The sequence below is a fragment of the Physella acuta genome, unplaced genomic scaffold, assembly GCF_028476545.2.
Source record: "Physella acuta isolate Inbredline_101_S28 unplaced genomic scaffold, ASM2847654v3 ptg000588l, whole genome shotgun sequence".
Lineage (NCBI taxonomy): Eukaryota > Metazoa > Mollusca > Gastropoda > Physidae > Physella > Physella acuta.
In genome coordinates, this window is record NW_026732107.1 from 159,505 (window position 1) to 180,279 (window position 20,775).

Below are 20,775 nucleotides of genomic sequence, written 5' to 3' on the forward strand. Positions count from 1 at the left end.
GGACACTTTAATTATTTTCTTGGTGCTAATTCTGTTTGACTGACGTGGCATGAAGCACACCATGACCTAATCTCCCATACCCACACGTGTGATAGGCATAACTTCAAACAATGTCATTACAGCTTGTTTGAAGAAATAGATTTATACATCCAAGTCTATTGTCGGGCAGCGCTGGAACTTGGGCACACTTTTATTTATAGCCATTGACGTGGATGTTATCGTGCACGTGCCAAGACTAGCACCTTTAACTGCACACTTGCACTTCTCGATTACTGGCGTCCATAATCTCACAGCTTCAGCACTGCTCTTTAAACACTGGGCTATTGTTTACATCATCGGCTTAGTTTATCAGAGTTCGAACCAATGGGATATGTAGGCCATAGCTATATACATATATATATGTATATATATATATATATATATATATATATATATATATATATATATATATATATATATATATATATATATATATATATATATATATATAATTCTATGTTTAGCAACAATAGGCTCTGCCAATTTCAACTGCTGCTGCTAAACATAGCGTTCGACTCCTAACCCGAAAGTCTCGAGTTCGGACCGCGTGCTCGAGTCCACCCAGCACTGATGGGTACCTGACTCACTTTAGGGAAAGTCAAGGTGGTTGGGCTTAGTGCTGACCCTTCATAAGCCGAGGTCACTGGAACGAGTGAACTCTATTTCACCTGCTCCATGGACCGTCAGCTTCGAAAGGATACTTAATTTGGTTTTGTTAAAATAAATTAAAACTCTGCTGCTATATGACCGTAAGCAGAAAATGAAAAAAAAAGAGCCGCTATTGCCCAGTCAAGGGCGATTCTTGAGTCCGTCCCGTCGTAGTTATAGACGAGAGTCACTCCCGGCGGCGTGGGCACTCCTGACCAACACCAGGATTGTTACTTTCACTTTCAGTCGGCGTGGAGTTAGTCCCTGTTCGTGTGTTGTCATTCAGACTACATTTCTTTTGTCTAATATAAAATGAAGATGACCCATATTTTGATCAAGTCAGGTCGACCTGGAATGGCTCACCTGTAATACACAGCGTATTATGTAGGTCGAACTGGTGCTTGTCAGATTTATTTATACCAACTACACACCTGCTGTTACTGATTCACACAAAGCGACATCTGGTTTACAATTGTCCCTGATATTTCTATTGGCCTTTGTTTTCTGACATTTTTATATTGTTTTAACATTGTAATTATTTCATTTCTACTCCTTTTTTGGGTGGATGCAATAATCGCTGGTTGGCGTGCTCGACACACATTAATTTATTTACGTATTTTGTTTCGTTGTTTAAAGCACAACACTAATACAAGATTGCAGTGGCGTAGCGAGGTCGGGTGTCACCCGGTGCGGCACTTAATGGTGTCACCCCCTCCCCCAGAGGCGTAGCGACCCTTCCCGGCGAAAAACTTTCAAGTTCTCGATTTGCACCCCCCCCCCCCTCAAACTTTCGATTTGCACCCCCCCCTCAAACTTTCGATTTGCACCCCCCCTCAAGTTTTTCTCTATATATTTTGCTATTTTTTGCCTTGGTGTCACCCCCCTAAATGGTGTCACCCGGTGCGGTCCGCACCCCCCGTCCCCCCTCGCTACGCCCCTGCAAGATTGCCTAAGATACAATTCCAAGATGGAACTTAATGCTACCGTGGAGGTTTCACCACATTGCTAGAGCCAGAATGAAAAGCTGTATTGTAGAGCAATGTGAAAACATTGTCCGTTTAACCCCCGTTTTATAATTGAACATTCACATGAATAAGCCTTGATATTCGATCGTTTAGCAGAGATTTAGAAATAATGGGAATAGCTCAACGACGAGATTTTTAAAATTATAATTATGAAAATTATTATTATTGTACACTAGTGATTGCAGTACTTTATACTTGAGGGAATTATTTTCTCATAAAGCGTTGATATAAAGTGTAATCTACAAAACACAAAATAACTTCATTATGTAAATCACATATGGCTACACGGCTTGTGGCATCAACCCGATATAAAAGCTGGTTTAAATGTTCCCCAATTTGTCTGGCCATCAGTTACGTCAGGCGGTTATTGAAGGTGATGACTAACAAACATTCCGGACTTTAAGAAAATTTGGCCTCCTGCCTTTAATGATTTCAAGCTATATTTACACTGAAATTCCACCCAGATCTCTCTTATTTCTCCAGCGTCCATTATCTCCCTCCCCCTCCCTCCCCCCACATTGTTGAGGTACACTTCCTCCTCTACAGGTGTCTACGACTGTATGGGAGACCAGGTTTTCACTTTCTCCCTTTATTTTCTTGCTCTATTTCCTTGGTTTTAAAGTAGGGGTCCATTTTGATGCAAGTTATGGTTCGTTTCAATGTGAAGCGTGCATCCCGTGTGTTGAACAGTACTGCTGGTGTAGCTTTACTTCACGTAGTGTGAGCTGGAGACCAGATATATATATATGACAGTTACCCATTGCTTTCTCATTTAGTTAGCCGTGCGCTCGAAAATTCACATGCACGACAAAAGATGTGGTAGCCATGGAAACAAATCCGTTTTTTGTTGTTCTGACATTGATTTCAACATCCCCATTTTCTGGCAGTGACAAGTCCCCTCCCCTCTCCACACACACACACACACACACACACACACACACACACACACACACACACACACACACACACACACACACACACACACACACACACACACACACACACACACACACACACACACACACGCACGCTGGTATTAGTCAGCGTGGACAGGACACGATGCAGTTGTATGAGAATCTCGCGCATAATCGCGTTTTTCTAATTAAAATTCAATTCCTATTTTGTTTTTTAAATTATTATGCGTTGTAAAAAATATAATTTTTTTTCATACAGAATGTGCGAATGTAAAAGGAGTCACGAAGTTATTTTTTCCTGTTTCGTAATTAATTGCCACATTTTATTGTCCACAATATTTTGATCCTTTTATTATACAAGATTTTGCTTAGGTCAAAATGTCTGTTTGCCTGTCTGTGGGTGGGTTTGTGTCAAATCTGGTAACTCAGTTTTGACCAAGATGAAGTGGCAGACTATAGATCTAGAACTACTCGTGTGAAGTCATTGTCACATGAAAATATTAGCGTCATGTTGCTAAACGCTTTTATTTGTATTACGATAATTAAAGAACATTTATGTATATTCTCTTATTTCAGTGTATTTATTTAATAGCCTTTCATAAACGATTTTGTGCTGTTTTTTTTTATGAAACATTTATTTTAGTGCAGAGCTAGTTCCTTCCCCATCAGTGTTTCTTCCAGACTTTTTTCTCCGGGGGGGGGGGGGGGGGGGGGGAGAGGGGGGGGGGAGCACTTGAAGTTTTCGGGGGGGGGGGGGGGGCGGACACTGTTAAAAGTATATATTTTCTATATAAATTATATAGATTTCATTTTGGTTGGGGGGGGGGGGGGGAGGGGGGGGGGGGCGAAGATATGCCTGGAAGAAACTCTGTTCCACATACTTTATTTCTATTGAGTTTTTTTTTCTTCGTTCACGTAGGGTTTGTGTGTGTGTGTGTGTGTGTGGCACTCTATGGACTATACAATAAAGCAGATGAATTTTGTCTTTAGACTAGAAAATGCCAGAAATTTCCCTGTGGAAATTCAATCGGTCGATGGAATTAAAACAAAAGCTGAGTTGGACGGCTTGTTCTAGTTTTGTCCAGATTGACACGATTCATTTTTGACGAATTGTGCTGTGAAAATTTTAAATCTTTGACTATAGTAATGTTCGGTAGGTGTATTTGAGATAGAGGGACAGGCAGAGATAAAGAGGATGAGAGAAAACTGATTTAATAACTTTGTTTTTGAACGAAGTAGATAAAAATTGTGTATCCCTCTAATTCCTATGACGAACTAGCTTAAAACAAATCCCCAGGTTAATGGGTCGTCACCTGCCCTTCAGATGTGTCACGTGTTGCACGTCGTTACAGGGAAGTGGTATAGACCAGGTAGTCAGGTCCTGACATGTCAGGTGTGACAGTGTAATCAAGTCACCTGTAGGCGGAGGCTGGTCTGCCTTTGTTGTTGAGTGACAGCCAGGTTTGGGAGGAGGCTGGGCATCACATTCTACTCAGTCTGTTGGTTGAGCCACCAGCCAGCTCTTTAGGCTGGTCTGTAAATCAGACTGATGTATGATACAGATGGCTGTTTAAGAAAGCAATAATAAAGCACAGTCTAGTTAGCCGAAGGTTAAAATTTGAATTTAATGCTGTTATAAGAACCTTGTAACGTTATGAATTTCTAAAATAGTAAAAAAATAATTCTGGCTTTGCTTTCCATACACTATGAAATTATGCTGTCACAGTTGAAAATTTTAAAAAGCTTTATTATAAAAGTAATGCTCTGATTGTGAAAGTTAGCAAGTACACTATTGAGGTAAGGCTGCGAGGGAGCGAATATTACGCAATAAGTTGTTTAGATAGCAGCAACGTTGTCCTGTACACCTGAGCAGACACCTCTTACAGACACCGGTGATAGCTCCAGGTAATTTGGTGCACGTGAGTTCCGTGTGTTTGACGGGTACACGTACTCACGCACATGCTGCATTCTTCTATAGAGTTACTGGATTAGTGTTCAATAACCTTTCAACTCCCGGACCAAAGTCTTGATCTCAAGGTAAGGAAATAAACGCTGATTACCGTGTTTACTACCGCCGTCACACTGAGCTAGTTAGAGAACGTTTGATGTTTACTTGTGGGGGATATGAATGGATCACCAGCGGGACTCTGATTGGCTGCTGCCGGAGTCTTTGAGGGTTGGGCTACTACAGAGACGAGAACCGCTGGTACTGTTTAATTGGCTCGGTGATTTGATCATTAGGTTCAAAGTGCAGATCGAGGGCGGGTAATTAGGAAGTGGCTACCAGGAGAGGAGGTACTAAGTGACGTTGTGGTGTGGATGTTAACTTCCTATAATCAGTGTAGTCGGCTGGTCTCAAGCTAAGTTGAATATAAAAAGTCACTGCGAGCAGTTTGCTGGTTGTGTATAAAAAGAAGGTTACGGTCATTATCATGCAATAGTCTCAAACATACAGCTGGTGCCCGTTTCTGTTGCGTTGTCTAGTCATGGTGCAAGACCTACTACCATTGAGCATCTGTTCTGTAGCGTAGTATAGTCATGGTGCAAGGCCTACTACCATTGAGCATCTGTTCTGTAGTGTAGTATAGTCATGGTGCAAGGCCTACTACCATTGAGAATCTGTTCTGTAGCGTAGTATAGTCATGGTGCAAGGCCTACTATCCTTGTGCATCTGTTCTGTAGTGTAGTATAGTCATGGTGCAAGGCCTACTACCATTGAGAATCTGTTCTATAGCGTAGTATAGTCATGGTGCAAGGCCTACTACCATTGAGAATCTGTTCTGTTCTGTAGTGTAGTATAGTCATGGTGCAAGGCCTACTACCATTGAGAATCTGTTCTGTAGTGTAGTATAGTCATGGTGCAAGGCCTACTACCATTGAGAATCTGTTCTGTAGCGTAGTATAGTCATGGTGCAAGGCCTACTACCCTTGTGCATCTGTTCTGTAGTGTAGTATAGTCATGGTGCAAGACCTACTACCATTGAGAATCTGTTCTGTAGCGTAGTATAGTCATGGTGCAAGGCCTACTACCATTGAGAATCTGTTCTGTAGCGTAGTATAGTCATGGTGCAAGACCTACTACCCTTGTGCATCTGTTCTGTAGCGTAGTATAGTCATGGTGCAAGGCCTACTACCATTGAGAATCTGTTCTGTTCTGTAGTGTAGTATAGTCATGGTGCAAGGCCTACTACCATTGAGAATCTGTTCTGTAGCGTAGTATAGTCATGGTGCAAGGCCTACTACCCTTGTGCATCTGTTCTGTAGTGTAGTATAGTCATGGTGCAAGGCCTACTACCATTGAGAATCTGTTCTATAGCGTAGTATAGTCATGGTGCAAGGCCTACTACCATTGAGAATCTGTTCTGTTCTGTAGTGTAGTATAGTCATGGTGCAAGGCCTACTACCATTGAGAATCTGTTCTGTAGTGTAGTATAGTCATGGTGCAAGGCCTACTACCCTTGTGCATCTGTTCTGTAGTGTAGTATAGTCATGGTGCAAGACCTACTACCATTGAGAATCTGTTCTGTAGCGTAGTATAGTCATGGTGCAAGGCCTACTACCATTGAGAATCTGTTCTGTAGCGTAGTATAGTCATGGTGCAAGACCTACTACCCTTGTGCATCTGTTCTGTAGCGTAGTATAGTCATGGTGCAAGGCCTACTACCATTGAGAATCTGTTCTGTTCTGTAGTGTAGTATAGTCATGGTGCAAGGCCTACTACCATTGAGAATCTGTTCTGTAGCGTAGTATAGTCATGGTGCAAGGCCTACTACCATTGAGAATCTGTTCTGTAGCGTAGTATAGTCATGGTGCAAGGCCTACTACCCTTGTGCATCTGTTCTGTAGTGTAGTATAGTCATGGTGCAAGGCCTACTACCATTGAGAATCTGTTCTGTAGCGTAGTATAGTCATGGTGCAAGGCCTACTACCATTGAGAATCTGTTCTGTAGTGTAGTATAGTCATGGTGCAAGGCCTACTACCATTGAGAATCTGTTCTGTAGTGTAGTATAGTCATGGTGCAAGGCCTACTACCCTTGTGCATCTGTTCTGTAGTGTAGTATAGTCATGGTGCAAGGCCTACTACCATTGAGAATCTGTTCTGTAGCGTAGTATAGTCATGGTGCAAGGCCTACTACCATTGAGAATCTGTTCTGTAGTGTAGTATAGTCATGGTGCAAGGCCTACTACCCTTGTGCATCTGTTCTGTAGTGTAGTATAGTCATGGTGCAAGGCCTACTACCATTGAGAATCTGTTCTGTAGTGTAGTATAGTCATGGTGCAAGGCCTACTACCATTGAGAATCTGTTCTGTAGTGTAGTATAGTCATGGTGCAAGGCCTACTACCATTGAGAATCTGTTCTGTAGTGTAGTATAGTCATGGTGCAAGGCCTACTACCCTTGTGCATCTGTTCTGTAGTGTAGTATAGTCATGGTGCAAGGCCTACTACCATTGAGAATCTGTTCTGTAGCGTAGTATAGTCATGGTGCAAGGCCTACTACCATTGAGAATCTGTTCTGTAGTGTAGTATAGTCATGGTGCAAGGCCTACTACCCTTGTGCATCTGTTCTGTAGTGTAGTATAGTCATGGTGCAAGGCCTACTACCATTGAGAATCTGTTCTGTAGTGTAGTATAGTCATGGTGCAAGGCCTACTACCCTTGTGCATCTGTTCTGTAGTGTAGTATAGTCATGGTGCAAGGCCTACTACCATTGAGAATCTGTTCTGTAGCGTAGTATAGTCATGGTGCAAGGCCTACTACCATTGAGAATCTGTTCTGTAGCGTAGTATAGTCATGGTGCAAGGCCTACTACCCTTGTGCATCTGTTCTGTAGTGTAGTATAGTCATGGTGCAAGGCCTACTACCATTGAGAATCTGTTCTATAGCGTAGTATAGTCATGGTGCAAGGCCTACTACCATTGAGAATCTGTTCTGTTCTGTAGTGTAGTATAGTCATGGTGCAAGGCCTACTACCATTGAGAATCTGTTCTGTAGTGTAGTATAGTCATGGTGCAAGGCCTACTACCATTGAGAATCTGTTATGTAGTGTAGTATAGTCATGGTGCAAGGCCTACTACCATTGAGAATCTGTTCTGTAGTGTAGTATAGTCATGGTGCAAGGCCTACTACCATTGAGAATCTGTTCTGTAGCGTAGTATAGTCATGGTGCAAGGCCTACTACCCTTGTGCATCTGTTCTGTAGTGTAGTATAGTCATGGTGCAAGGCCTACTACCATTGAGAATCTGTTCTGTAGCGTAGTATAGTCATGGTGCAAGGCCTACTACCATTGAGAATCTGTTCTGTAGTGTAGTATAGTCATGGTGCAAGGCCTACTACCCTTGTGCATCTGTTCTGTAGTGTAGTATAGTCATGGTGCAAGGCCTACTACCATTGAGAATCTGTTCTGTTCTGTAGTGTAGTATAGTCATGGTGCAAGGCCTACTACCATTGAGAATCTGTTCTGTAGCGTAATATAGTCATGGTGCAAGGCCTACTACCCTTGTGCATCTGTTCTGTAGTGTAGTATAGTCATGGTGCAAGGCCTACTACCATTGAGAATCTGTTCTGTAGCGTAGTATAGTCATGGTGCAAGGCCTACTACCATTGAGAATCTGTTCTGTAGCGTAGCATAGTCATGGTGCAAGGCCTACTACCCTTGTGCATCTGTTCTGTAGTGTAGTATAGTCATGGTGCAAGGCCTACTACCATTGAGAATCTGTTCTGTAGTGTAGTATAGTCATGGTGCAAGGCCTACTACCATTGAGAATCTGTTCTGTTCTGTAGTGTAGTATAGTCATGGTGCAAGGCCTACTACCATTGAGAATCTGTTCTGTTCTGTAGTGTAGTATAGTCATGGTGCAAGGCCTACTACCATTGAGAATCTGTTCTGTAGTGTAGTATAGTCATGGTGCAAGGCCTACTACCATTGAGAATCTGTTCTGTAGTGTAGTATAGTCATGGTGCAAGGCCTACTACCATTGAGAATCTGTTCTGTAGTGTAGTATAGTCATGGTGCAAGGCCTACTACCATTGAGAATCTGTTCTGTAGCGTAGTATAGTCATGGTGCAAGGCCTACTACCCTTGTGCATCTGTTCTGTAGTGTAGTATAGTCATGGTGCAAGGCCTACTACCATTGAGAATCTGTTCTGTAGCGTAGTATAGTCATGGTGCAAGGCCTACTACCATTGAGAATCTGTTCTGTAGTGTAGTATAGTCATGGTGCAAGGCCTACTACCCTTGTGCATCTGTTCTGTAGTGTAGTATAGTCATGGTGCAAGGCCTACTACCATTGAGAATCTGTTCTGTTCTGTAGTGTAGTATAGTCATGGTGCAAGGCCTACTACCATTGAGAATCTGTTCTGTAGCGTAGTATAGTCATGGTGCAAGGCCTACTACCCTTGTGCATCTGTTCTGTAGTGTAGTATAGTCATGGTGCAAGGCCTACTACCATTGAGAATCTGTTCTGTAGCGTAGTATAGTCATGGTGCAAGGCCTACTACCATTGAGAATCTGTTCTGTAGCGTAGCATAGTCATGGTGCAAGGCCTACTACCCTTGTGCATCTGTTCTGTAGTGTAGTATAGTCATGGTGCAAGGCCTACTACCATTGAGAATCTGTTCTGTAGTGTAGTATAGTCATGGTGCAAGGCCTACTACCATTGAGAATCTGTTCTGTTCTGTAGTGTAGTATAGTCAAGGTGCAAGGCCTACTACCCTTGTGCATCTGTTCTGTAGTGTAGTATAGTCATGGTGCAAGGCCTACTACCATTGAGAATCTGTTCTGTAGTGTAGTATAGTCATGGTGCAAGGCCTACTACCATTGAGAATCTGTTCTGTTCTGTAGTGTAGTATAGTCATGGTGCAAGGCCTACTACCCTTGTGCATCTGTTCTGTAGTGTAGTATAGTCATGGTGAAAGGCCTACTACCCTTGTGCATCTGTTCTGTAGTGTAGTATAGTCATGGTGCAAGGCCTACTACCATTGAGAATCTGTTCTGTAGCGTAGTATAGTCATGGTGCAAGGCCTACTACCCTTGTGCATCTGTTCTGTAGTGTAGTATAGTCATGGTGCAAGGCCTACTACCATTGAGAATCTGTTCTGTAGTGTAGTATAGTCATGGTGCAAGGCCTACTACCATTGAGAATCTGTTCTGTAGTGTAGTATAGTCATGGTGCAAGGCCTACTACCATTGAGAATCTGTTCTGTAGCGTAGTATAGTCATGGTGCAAGGCCTACTACCATTGAGAATCTGTTCTGTAGCGTAGTATAGTCATGGTGCAAGGCCTACTACCATTGAGAATCTGTTCTGTAGCGTAGTATAGTCATGGTGCAAGGCCTACTACCATTGAGAATCTGTTCTGTAGTGTAGTATAGTCATGGTGCAAGGCCTACTACCCTTGTGCATCTGTTCTGTAGCGTAGTATAGTCATGGTGCAAGGCCTACTACCATTGAGAATCTGTTCTGTAGCGTAGTATAGTCATGGTGCAAGGCCTACTACCATTGAGAATCTGTTCTGTAGTGTAGTATAGTCATGGTGCAAGGCCTACTACCATTGAGAATCTGTTCTGTAGTGTAGTATAGTCATGGTGCAAGGCCTACTACCCTTGTGCATCTGTTCTGTAGTGTAGTATAGTCATGGTGCAAGGCCTACTACCATTGAGAATCTGTTCTGTAGCGTAGTATAGTCATGGTGCAAGGCCTACTACCATTGAGAATCTGTTCTGTAGCGTAGTATAGTCATGGTGCAAGGCCTACTACCATTGAGAATCTGTTCTGTTCTGTAGTGTAGTATAGTCATGGTGCAAGACCTACTACCCTTGTGCATCTGTTCTGTAGTGTAGTATAGTCATGGTGCAAGGCCTACTACCATTGAGAATCTGTTCTATAGCGTAGTATAGTCATGGTGCAAGGCCTACTACCATTGAGAATCTGTTCTGTTCTGTAGTGTAGTATAGTCATGGTGCAAGGCCTACTACCATTGAGAATCTGTTCTGTAGCGTAGTATAGTCATGGTGCAAGGCCTACTACCCTTGTGCATCTGTTCTGTAGTGTAGTATAGTCATGGTGCAAGGCCTACTACCATTGAGAATCTGTTCTGTAGCGTAGTATAGTCATGGTGCAAGGCCTACTACCATTGAGAATCTGTTCTGTAGTGTAGTATAGTCATGGTGCAAGGCCTACTACCCTTGTGCATCTGTTCTGTAGTGTAGTATAGTCATGGTGCAAGGCCTACTACCATTGAGAATCTGTTCTGTAGTGTAGTATAGTCATGGTGCAAGGCCTACTACCCTTGTGCATCTGTTCTGTAGCGTAGCATAGTCATGGTGCAAGGCCTACTACCATTGAGAATCTGTTCTGTAGTGTAGTATAGTCATGGTGCAAGGCCTACTACCATTGAGAATCTGTTCTGTAGTGTAGTATAGTCATGGTGCAAGGCCTACTACCATTGAGAATCTGTTCTGTAGTGTAGTATAGGGCAATAGCCAGCAGACCACGTTCTGTTAGAGCCGTCATGTAAACCATGTGAGTTGATAGGTCTAATGATCATCATTCTGCTGCTTGACGTTTTGGGGAATTAGGTAAGGGAGGGGGGAGGTGGACATTGCCGGAAGGGAAATTAACCTATCAGATAGCCGGATTGCTCTTCTGGTCTCGATGCATGTCTGTTCAGAGAATTTCTTCAACTTAATTATACGTGCTATATATTAACCGCCTACTTAAGACAGACCTTGGCTGCCCTTCAGAAAAAAAAAACCCCATCAGACTTCCACTCAATGTAATATATTGCATGGTTAATTCCCCTACATTTTCACTCGCCTATTTCACCTTTACATGATTTCTACATCTCTATAAGTTCCCGCCTACACTTCACCCCCAACTCTCCCCTAGTTTCTCATCTACTCTCTCTAGCAAGTTACCTCTCCGTCTACCTCTACATGTTCTCTCCCTTTTGTCCCCGACACTCCCTTACCCTTCCCTATCTTATTTTCCTTTCCCTGCTCTCTCTCTTACATTTTCTCTTTCCTACTTCACTTTACAAGATCCTTCCCCCTGCATGCAAGCCCTTTGTTTCTGACCAACCTATTCTTATTTTTAAAAAATAAAAAAATCTAGATAGATAACAAATACTGCATTTTAAATAGTATTGCCTCAAGTTTTTGTAGATTCCTATCTTTAATCCGTCCTTTCAAATAATTTTAGTAGCATTTATCAAAACCCCACCTGTATAACATTAATCATAACAGTAAAAAATGTTTATTCTGCTTGCGTGGAAGCATATAATTAAATGGGGTTCTACAATAATTGAGCAAAAAGTCAATGTGACATTATACCATGTTTATGTGAACTACCCGAGGTGTTACTTAGTCTATTTACGGTGTAATTGTTTGTCTGATTTGTTACATAGTATTTTAATGGTCTAGCTCAAGGGTCGGCAACCTTTTGAGCCGGAAGAGCCAAAAGTTCCAGTTTACAAAATTTCCCAGTTTTTAAAGAGCCACTAACATTATTTTTTCCAATGATGTGGTATTTAATAACGATTAGAGAAATAAACTTGAATTTTTATTTGAAATAAATAGCTTTAAATATGAACTAATATTGATTAATATAAAAACATTTTTAGCACAAACAGTGTTTTAGCTAACTCTTCGGACACTGTTAAAAGTATATTATTCTATATAAATTATATAAATTTCATTTCGTTCGAGGGGGGGGGGGGGGCGGTAGACTTTCTTCGGGGGGGGGGGGGTTACGGACACTGTTAAAAGTATATATTTTCTATATAAATTATATAAATTTAATTTCGTTCGGGGGGGGGGGGGGGGGTAAAAATTTTCGCCCCCCCCAGCTGTCAGCTGTCTGTATACGCTCTACCAGAGGCGTAGCGACCCTTCCCGGTACCCGGGGACAAACTTTCGATTTGCACCCCCACCTCAAACTTTCGATTTGCACCCCCCCCCACCTCAAGATTTCGATTTGCACCCCCCATCAAACTTTCGATTTGCACCCCCCCCGTCATGATTTCGATTTGTACCCCCATCAAACTTTCGATTTATTTTTCCAACCCATTTTGGCGCCCCCTAAGGTCGACGCCCGGGGACATGTGTCCCCCCGCTTCTCGCTACGCCTCTGCGCTCTACTCCACCTACTCTCACTGTTCTTTGATCTGTTTTTTTAATCCTGTTTAAACTTGTTTTTTACAGTAAAATATTGTTTATGAGTTTTGAAAACTAAATTATATAACTATTAATATTCGTGCAAGGAGCTGGAGAGCCGCATCTTGACATCAAAAGAGCCGCATGCGGCTCGCGAGCCGCAGGTTGCCGACCCGTGGTCTAGCTGTATGCATAAGGTGTTGTGAAGGCTTCGTTGTGTAAGAGTCGTTATACGACCTTGTTGTGTTTGGGGTGTTACGGGCTCTAGTTGAGTGCATGAGATATTTCAATGTCTAGATGTCTGTGTGGGTGGTTACAATGTCTAGATGTCTGTATGGGTGGTTACAATGTCTAGATGTCTGTATGGGTGGTTACAATGTCTAGATGTCTGTATGGGTGGTTACAATGTCTAGATGTCTGTATGGGTGGTTACAATGTCTAGATGTCTGTATGGGTGGTTACAATGTCTAGATGTCTGTGTGGGTGGTTACAATTCTCGATGTCTGTGTGGGTGGTTACAATGTCTAGATGTCTGTGTGGGTGGTTACAATGTCTATATGTCTGTGGGGGTGGTTACAATGTATAGATGTCTGTGTGGGTGGTTACAATGTCTAGATGTCTGTATGGGTGGTTACAATGTCTAGATGTCTGTATGGGTGGTTACAATGTCTAGATGTCTGTGTGGGTGGTTACAATTCTCGATGTCTGTGTGGGTGGTTACAATGTCTAGATGTCTGTGTGGGTGGTTACAATGTCTAGATGTCTGTGTGGGTGGTTACAATGTCTAGATGTCTGTGTGGCTGGTTACAATGTCTAGATGTCTGTGTGGGTGGTTACAATGTCTAGATGTCTGTGTGGGTGGTTACTATGTCTAAATGTCTGTGTGGGTGGTTACAATGTCTAGATGTCTGTGTGGGTGGTTACTATGTCTAAATGTCTGTGTGGGTGGTTACAATGTCTAGGTGTCTGTGTGGCTGGTTACAATGTCTAGATGTCTGTGTGGGTGGTTACAATGTGTTGTGTGTACGAAGAGTGACACGATCTGTGAATGTGCATGAGAGAAATAAACATTCATGCAATATGGGGCTAGCAAGCATGGTCTAGATTTGTCAATGAGTTGTTATAAGGTCTCTGTATGTGATGTTACAAGGTCTGTGAGGGTGTATGTGTTGTTACAAGGTCTGTGAGGGTGTATGTGTTGTTACAAGGTCTGTGAGTGTATGAGTTGTTACAAGGTCTGTGAGGGTGTATGTGTTGTTACAAGGTCTTTGAGTGTGTATGTGTTGGTACACGGTATTCTAGTGTGTGTGCGAGAAGGAAAAATCCATGCAAAATGAGGCTTACATGGCCAGTGCAAATACGAAACTCAGTTCTAAGAGATAAATGTTATAAATAAAAGCCATGGATACAAAGTAAACCAGGGGGGAGGGGAGGGGGGGGGTTGCATCTATATTTAGAACTATCGATTTCTCCACATCAGCTACGTTATAATAGGCTGGGTTGTCTGGCTCCAACTAACGTTTGCTGAGGTCAGCTTAACTTTTGCTTTTGAGAGTTTCTCAGTGTCTATGTGCTGTCTGCAGTTATCTATCTTCCACACACGTTGTTTTATTTGTTGGTTTGTGTACATTAATAATTTGTATTTGTTGATGGGTATTTTAGTCACGGGTATTCAGAACTTGTTTGAAATTTTCTGTTATTGTTTCAAGCAGTTACTGTTAAATATCTACATCACCATAGCTACGTTCTTTTGAGTTGCTGCTCTACTCTAAAACATGTGGATTCCAGTTCAGCTTTCTTAAGTTTGAGTTAATAGATAATCTAATCTTGGTCTAATGAAAGCGTGTGCTTTAATAGCCCCCACATCCGTGATGTTTATGTGGCAATACTTTAAGTAGCCCAGTTAAGAAATAAAATGACTTGACCTTTTCAATTGGTTCATCCTGGCTCATACGAATTAGCTCACTTTAAACCCACCTGAGATGTGTGCGTCACCACCTGGAGTTTTACAGGGAGGTAACGCCGTCTTTCTGTGAGAATAAAACTATTTTCAGCTGCACTTTGAATTAAACATGGAAATGTTAACAGTTGGTGCCTAAGGTGCGACTGGTTTTGGTGAGGTGGCTCCTTGGTGTAACTAACAACATTGAAAGCCACGACCTGAAGGGTTGGGACCCTCCAGACAGACCTGAAGCACCACTTCATGGCCTAGCTATACATCCACAAGACTTTCCATCATGACGTCACTCCCTTCATTGCTACACAGGTGTGTATAGAAATAATGTGTGTCGCTGGAGGCAAAACGCCTCCTCTACACCACGACTGCAACATTTGAGGTGAAACCCCAGCGATCGTCTACAGCTGAAAGAAAGCCGATTATAGGAGCGAAATTCTACTTTATGCTGTGTCAAAATACGTTTTGGCTGTGTTGTTTTATCAAAATGATAAGTGTGTTCTATTGTCCTATCTATAACCTTACTGTGGTAGTTGTGAGTTGCGTGTAGTTTACTTGGGTGACCCTGTCTGTCCCATGTAGTACAAACCTGGAGTGTAGGCTGTCTTTAATGGTCGGGTCTTAGTTTTCATTCAATGTTTCTCCGTCTAGAGTTTCTTGTGTCCTCATGGCTGAAGGTAAATAAAGCTGTGCGCGCGACTGCACACCTGTTCTACACACAATAAACACGGAACCACCTGTCGGTGACCTACTTTCCCTGACCTGGTTTACTTTTGTTCTTAATTCAAGTTTATCTTGACCTACTGCGTGGGAAACTGTCAACTTTCTACATTTCAACTATCACGAGAAAAGCTGTTTTTAATCTGACATCTGATGTGTAAAAATTCTATCTTGATATCTGAAACGGGAACAATCAGTTAGCCGCTGACAAAGTTTTTCTTTAATAGTCCTACACGACGCTCACAATCATGTCAGGTGACAGGCTACATCAGGCATTTCTTCCATACATTTCACATGTTGGAGAATCCAATGTTTTCAAATGAAATGCTGCAGTAGAATCATTTAGTAGCTGTTGACTTCGATAGCCAGAGCAGCACGGTTATATAATTGTCTGCAATAATTGACACGGTATGACTTAATAGGATTCGTGTAGTGTGGCCGAAAGGAAAGGTCAATAGATCTTCTCGTGGCTTTTGATGTCATGTCATGTCATAGAATGCTGGCCGATTAATACTTGTAAAGTCCGACCTGCCAAAAGGTATTAACTGCAGGAACCAGCTTTAAAAGAGAACTCATAAAAAAAAAAAAAAAAAAAAAAACCCACAAAAAAAAAACAACAATCTGTTTGAGCGAGGGGTATTGACAACAAAAACCAATCGTTTAGTGCCTCTTTATTTATTTACGAGCGTCAAATTATGTAATAGGAAGCTTATCAATATAGTTAGCTATATTAGAAACAAAATAAAAGCATTGGTTGGGAAATGTATTGATACAATTTCTAAAGCGATCAACGCTTTAACTTAATTATTATAACTAATAAGAACTTTGTATTCTTAATTTTACTGCATTGAAAATATTTTTACGCATGCTTTACTTTCTTTTTAATATTTAGGTAATGTAAAATAATATAGTAACTTAATACCTAATCATAAAAATAAAGAACAGCCTAATACATTTATTATTTACTAGTCGATATATCTTGAGACGACATCCCTCATTACTACTTTACTAGAAAAAAAAGTTTCCTTTTATACCCGATTGAGCTATTGTCCTAATATTCCCTTATTCTAATAGTGCTGTGAACAGATGTTGTTAACAGACATTTGATAACGATCTTCTTGTCTCTAAGATTTGTTAACCTCATTCGTGGAAGACAACTCTCTTGCCTGATCAGTGATCTCTACCAGCAATGTTATCTCCCCTTTTGTTAATATATTTTGCAATAATTTCATTAATGTTTATGACTAATTGGGTACCTGACTCACTCAAAATAAATGCGGACGGGCATATTTGCACTATCCCTTTTTGTGCTGATGTCATAGAAATAGACGCACTCTACTTCATCTGCCTCATGGATCGCCAGGTCCGAAAGAGTAACTTTTTATAACTAATTAAATATCTAATTAGAATAAAAATTAGATTTCTTCTATTTTCATTTGAAATATGGAAAGTTTGAAAGAAATCGCTCCATTATAAGTGAGTCAGAGTTGATTAATAAGATTTCACCAGAAACACACCCACCTAACGGCTTAAAAAACCCATACAACCAAAGAGCGGAGAATGAGGCATCTGAACCAGCTTACAATAATCCAATAGATTAACTTCGGATTTAATCGCGTGAAAGAGGGATCTCTAGTGGTTTAAAAAGTAGAGGTTTCCTTAAGGAAACGTATTCGCTAGAGCCGAGTTTTATCACTATAGAGATACTATAGAGATACTTTTCCCCGGTGGTTGCTTGATGTTGGAATGTCATTTTGACCTAATGTCTGAGACCGGATGGCGGGTTGATCTCATTTAGACATCATCATGTGCGCTCAGATTATTAACATTTTTTTTTTAGGAATCAATACGTAAAGATGGTGGTCTAATGAAACACGTTTGATCTAGTGAATGGTTGCTATATGAATACGTTGAAAAACTTTTACCCCCCAACTCTTTGATGATTTTAATAACTTTTTGACACCTTACTCGTGTATTGTTCTATATTTACCGCTAACACGGTTTTGTAAAGTGTTACCTTACAAAATAAACATAAAGTATCATAATAAGGTTCAATTACATGACATTTAATTTTTTAATGGGAAAAATCGTAACTGAGATGTCTGTTGATGGTCTGCAGAAATACTTCAATGTAATCTTGTCATGTCCCCATAACATTGCTTGAACTACACATAGTCTGTTATATATTTGTTACACACTGAATATGTTCTCTTGAACCCCCACCCCTCATGTCATTGACCCCAGCATTACCTCCCCATGAGCCGTGAATAACACGACATAACTCACGCCTGTAGAAGCATATCATTGGCCGTCTCGCAGCCTTTACTCAGCAGTTTCACAAATAGAGATGATGTTTATACTGCTTATAATGAAAAGCCCGCGGAGCTTAGTTCTCCCCTATGAAGTCTACAACCCCCTCACCCCACCTCACTTATCCGCCACATATTGTATGACAAACGCATCAAATTTCCCCGACAAGCCGAGAAAATCAATTGTAATGGAGGCCGCTCTCTGGCTTTGTACATTCATCTTGTGTCCTATACGATGGTTGTAAAATTTGTTCCGTTTCCTTGATGGATTATTTCGTCAGGAATCTAATGGTAGGTTTTGTTTGTCACTGTTTCATTAGATGTCACTACTAAATATTTGAGTAGAAGATGTGGTCAAATTGGATGATCAGAATAACCGCACGTATCAACTTTTGAGATGCTTGGCTATCGATCTTAGATGTTGCTTTGTTATTTGTTTTGACCGAGGTTTATACTACCAATGCTAACTCAGATAAAGCATGTACACACAAATCATATAATCCATAGCTGGGTGGTATAAGAAACTATGACTTAAAGGGATTAAAAGTTGTTAAAGAGTTACCTATCTTTTATTTGACATTTAGGGAGTACATAATGCTGACAGTGTTAGAAACACTAGTCAGAGTAATCAAGTAGATGTATACACACATGTATCGTAACACATTTCTATAGTAGGTTGCAGCTAACGACTATATGCAGATTTTAATAATGCTGTTTACAAATACCAAGCTGAACGCTGAAAGCCAGCCAGGGATGTATACGGATGACATAAATAAATCCATAACAACTTTTAATCCCTTTAAGTCATAGTTTCTTATACCACCCAGCTATGGATTATATGATTTGTGTGTACATGCTTTATCTGAGTTAGCATTGGTAGTATAAACCTCGGTCAAAACAAATAACAAAGCAACATCTAAGATAGATAGCCAAGCATTATCATAATTGAGTGTAGAAGTACAGGTTTTAAATCTGACATTTAAATAAAAAGTAGACAGTTGAGATGCAATCTTTGTTTAAGTTAGATATCGTCATATCTGCTTATCTTATCATTGAGTAATGTCCCTTGTTTGGCTATTGTTATCGTCCTTACACTTATGTCTTTCTAAAACTTCACCATGAAGGTAATAATGTGCGTAATTAATTTAGTGGTCACGGATTTGTCTTTCTTTCTTCCATCGATTGGCTAGTTCTGTATCGCTCACCATGAAGTCAAAGGTAAACCTATCTTAAAGAAAATATTTCCTTAGGTTAAAAAAAAATGTTATAAAATAAAATCATACTGTCGCCCAGATGGTCTTGACATGAACGATGTTTAGTCTCCTATATAGATCTAGATTTTGTCTGTTTTAATGTTTGATTTTGAAGCCCACATAAATGCTTGATAGATCTTTGTTCAGGAAGTTTGAATCGAACTTAACGACTTATCTTTAGCCATTCATGTCTAATCAACCTCTAATGAGCCAGCACTATTTTGAGGCTTACCATTCGTTGTGTGGTAGAGCACACAAGTGCGAGGTTTCGAGTTCGATTCCAGGACTCGAGCCAGTAGAATTTTTCTAAGTTCACCATGTGAGATGAGTCTGATTCGAGTCGGGGAAAGTTAACTCCGTAGGATACAATGCTGATTAAACAGTTCCTTTATCCGCCGATCTTAAAGAAATAAATTAACTCTACTTTATCTACCATTTGGATTGTCTTGGTACTTTACTAACTTAAAATCACGATTTGACAAAGCGAGACAAAAAGCGGTAAATATGGTGTATTATTGGTGTAGCAATACATAATGAATAAGTTCATTATGACAAGACCAAATTTCCATTTGAAACATGTGGCTAGAAGGTCCGGGGTGGTCTATGTATCTTGTCAGTACTTGCCTCTTGACTACAGCACACTGGTGACATTAGCCTAGCTATTTCTGTAGGGGCTTCTTGGCGAGAGGACCGTCTAGTTCATAGACATCTCCCAAATGGTGCAATATTTTATAGAAAGTTTTGATGAATATCAATTGCTGTTTCCCAAAAAAAGAATACATGAATATAAGTATACAGTCGCCCCAAGAGCTCCCATATCAACTAAAGTAATAGCATAGTTGATAGAGTTAAGCCTTGTCCAGTCTAGGCTTGTGATAGTCTGGTTTTAGCACTCGATCAGGTCTTTGATCTCTCCGCCCAACTAAACCTTCTATCCATCAATGTTGATTAGATCGCCTTCATCAGCTGGCTTACACATCGCTGGCTGCTTGCACTGTAAAGTCTCCACTCAGCAGTTGTTTGAAGTTTGACCAGACAAAATTAACCCAGTGCCCAATTGTTAAACATTCTTTAACTGTAAATAAATATATGATTGTTAGATAAAATCAGTGTTTTTAACTGTAAATAATTATATGATTGTTAGATAAAATCAGTGTTTTTAACTGTAAATAAGTGTATGATTGTTACATAAAGTCAGTGTTGTTAACTGTAAATAATTGTATGATGTCAGATTAAGTCAGTGTTGAAATATCCACTAAAAACCTTGCTCAGATACCAGGAGCTCAATTTTCCATTTCTGTCCTGACTCATGTGGTGACTTAGAACAGATCTATCTGTTGGCTGCTCGTATTGTTTGAGTCACCTTTTTACCAGGTCACCCTTAGTACCGTCATCACGACCAGCATGTTCTTACACTGCGAGCCACTCACATTATGTTACCTAGTACACTCATTTCAATAGCAAGTTAGTCATTTAAAGCGTTACGTTTCTATTGAATGGTCACATACTGATTCAAGCATTTTTCATCCCCAACCTTTTTATGTGGATGCTTATGTTTGTATGTGTGCCTTAACTAGTCTTTAACGAAACGTCGACTCTACTACTCTGTAACTGTTACGAAATGTCGATGTTGATTTTACTACTCTGTAACGAAATGTCGACTCTAATTCTCTGTAACTCTAACGAAATGTCGACTATACTACTTTGTAACTGTAATGAAACTTCGACTCTACCACTCAGTAACGAGATGTCGACTA

The 20,775-nt window shown here is 40.7% G+C and overlaps 1 protein-coding gene across 5 annotated transcripts in view; it reads left to right on the top strand.

The window, feature by feature from the left end:
- Nucleotides 1-20,775, top strand: part of LOC131947188 (uncharacterized) — a 125,982-nt gene that overhangs the window by 17,182 nt on the left and 88,025 nt on the right. For 3 of the 5 annotated variants that reach the window (XM_059308332.1, XM_059308337.1, XM_059308338.1), the window contains exon 1: nucleotides 17,966-18,056. The exons of 1 other annotated variant lie outside the window; for it this stretch is intronic. In XM_059308332.1, coding sequence (XP_059164315.1) covers nucleotides 18,030-18,056 — 27 coding nt within the window. In that variant the 5' untranslated portion in view covers nucleotides 17,966-18,029. Of the gene's footprint in view, nucleotides 1-17,965; nucleotides 18,057-18,891; nucleotides 18,984-20,775 lie in introns of those variants that run through there. One more of the 5 variants, XM_059308334.1, reaches the window with a different exon arrangement.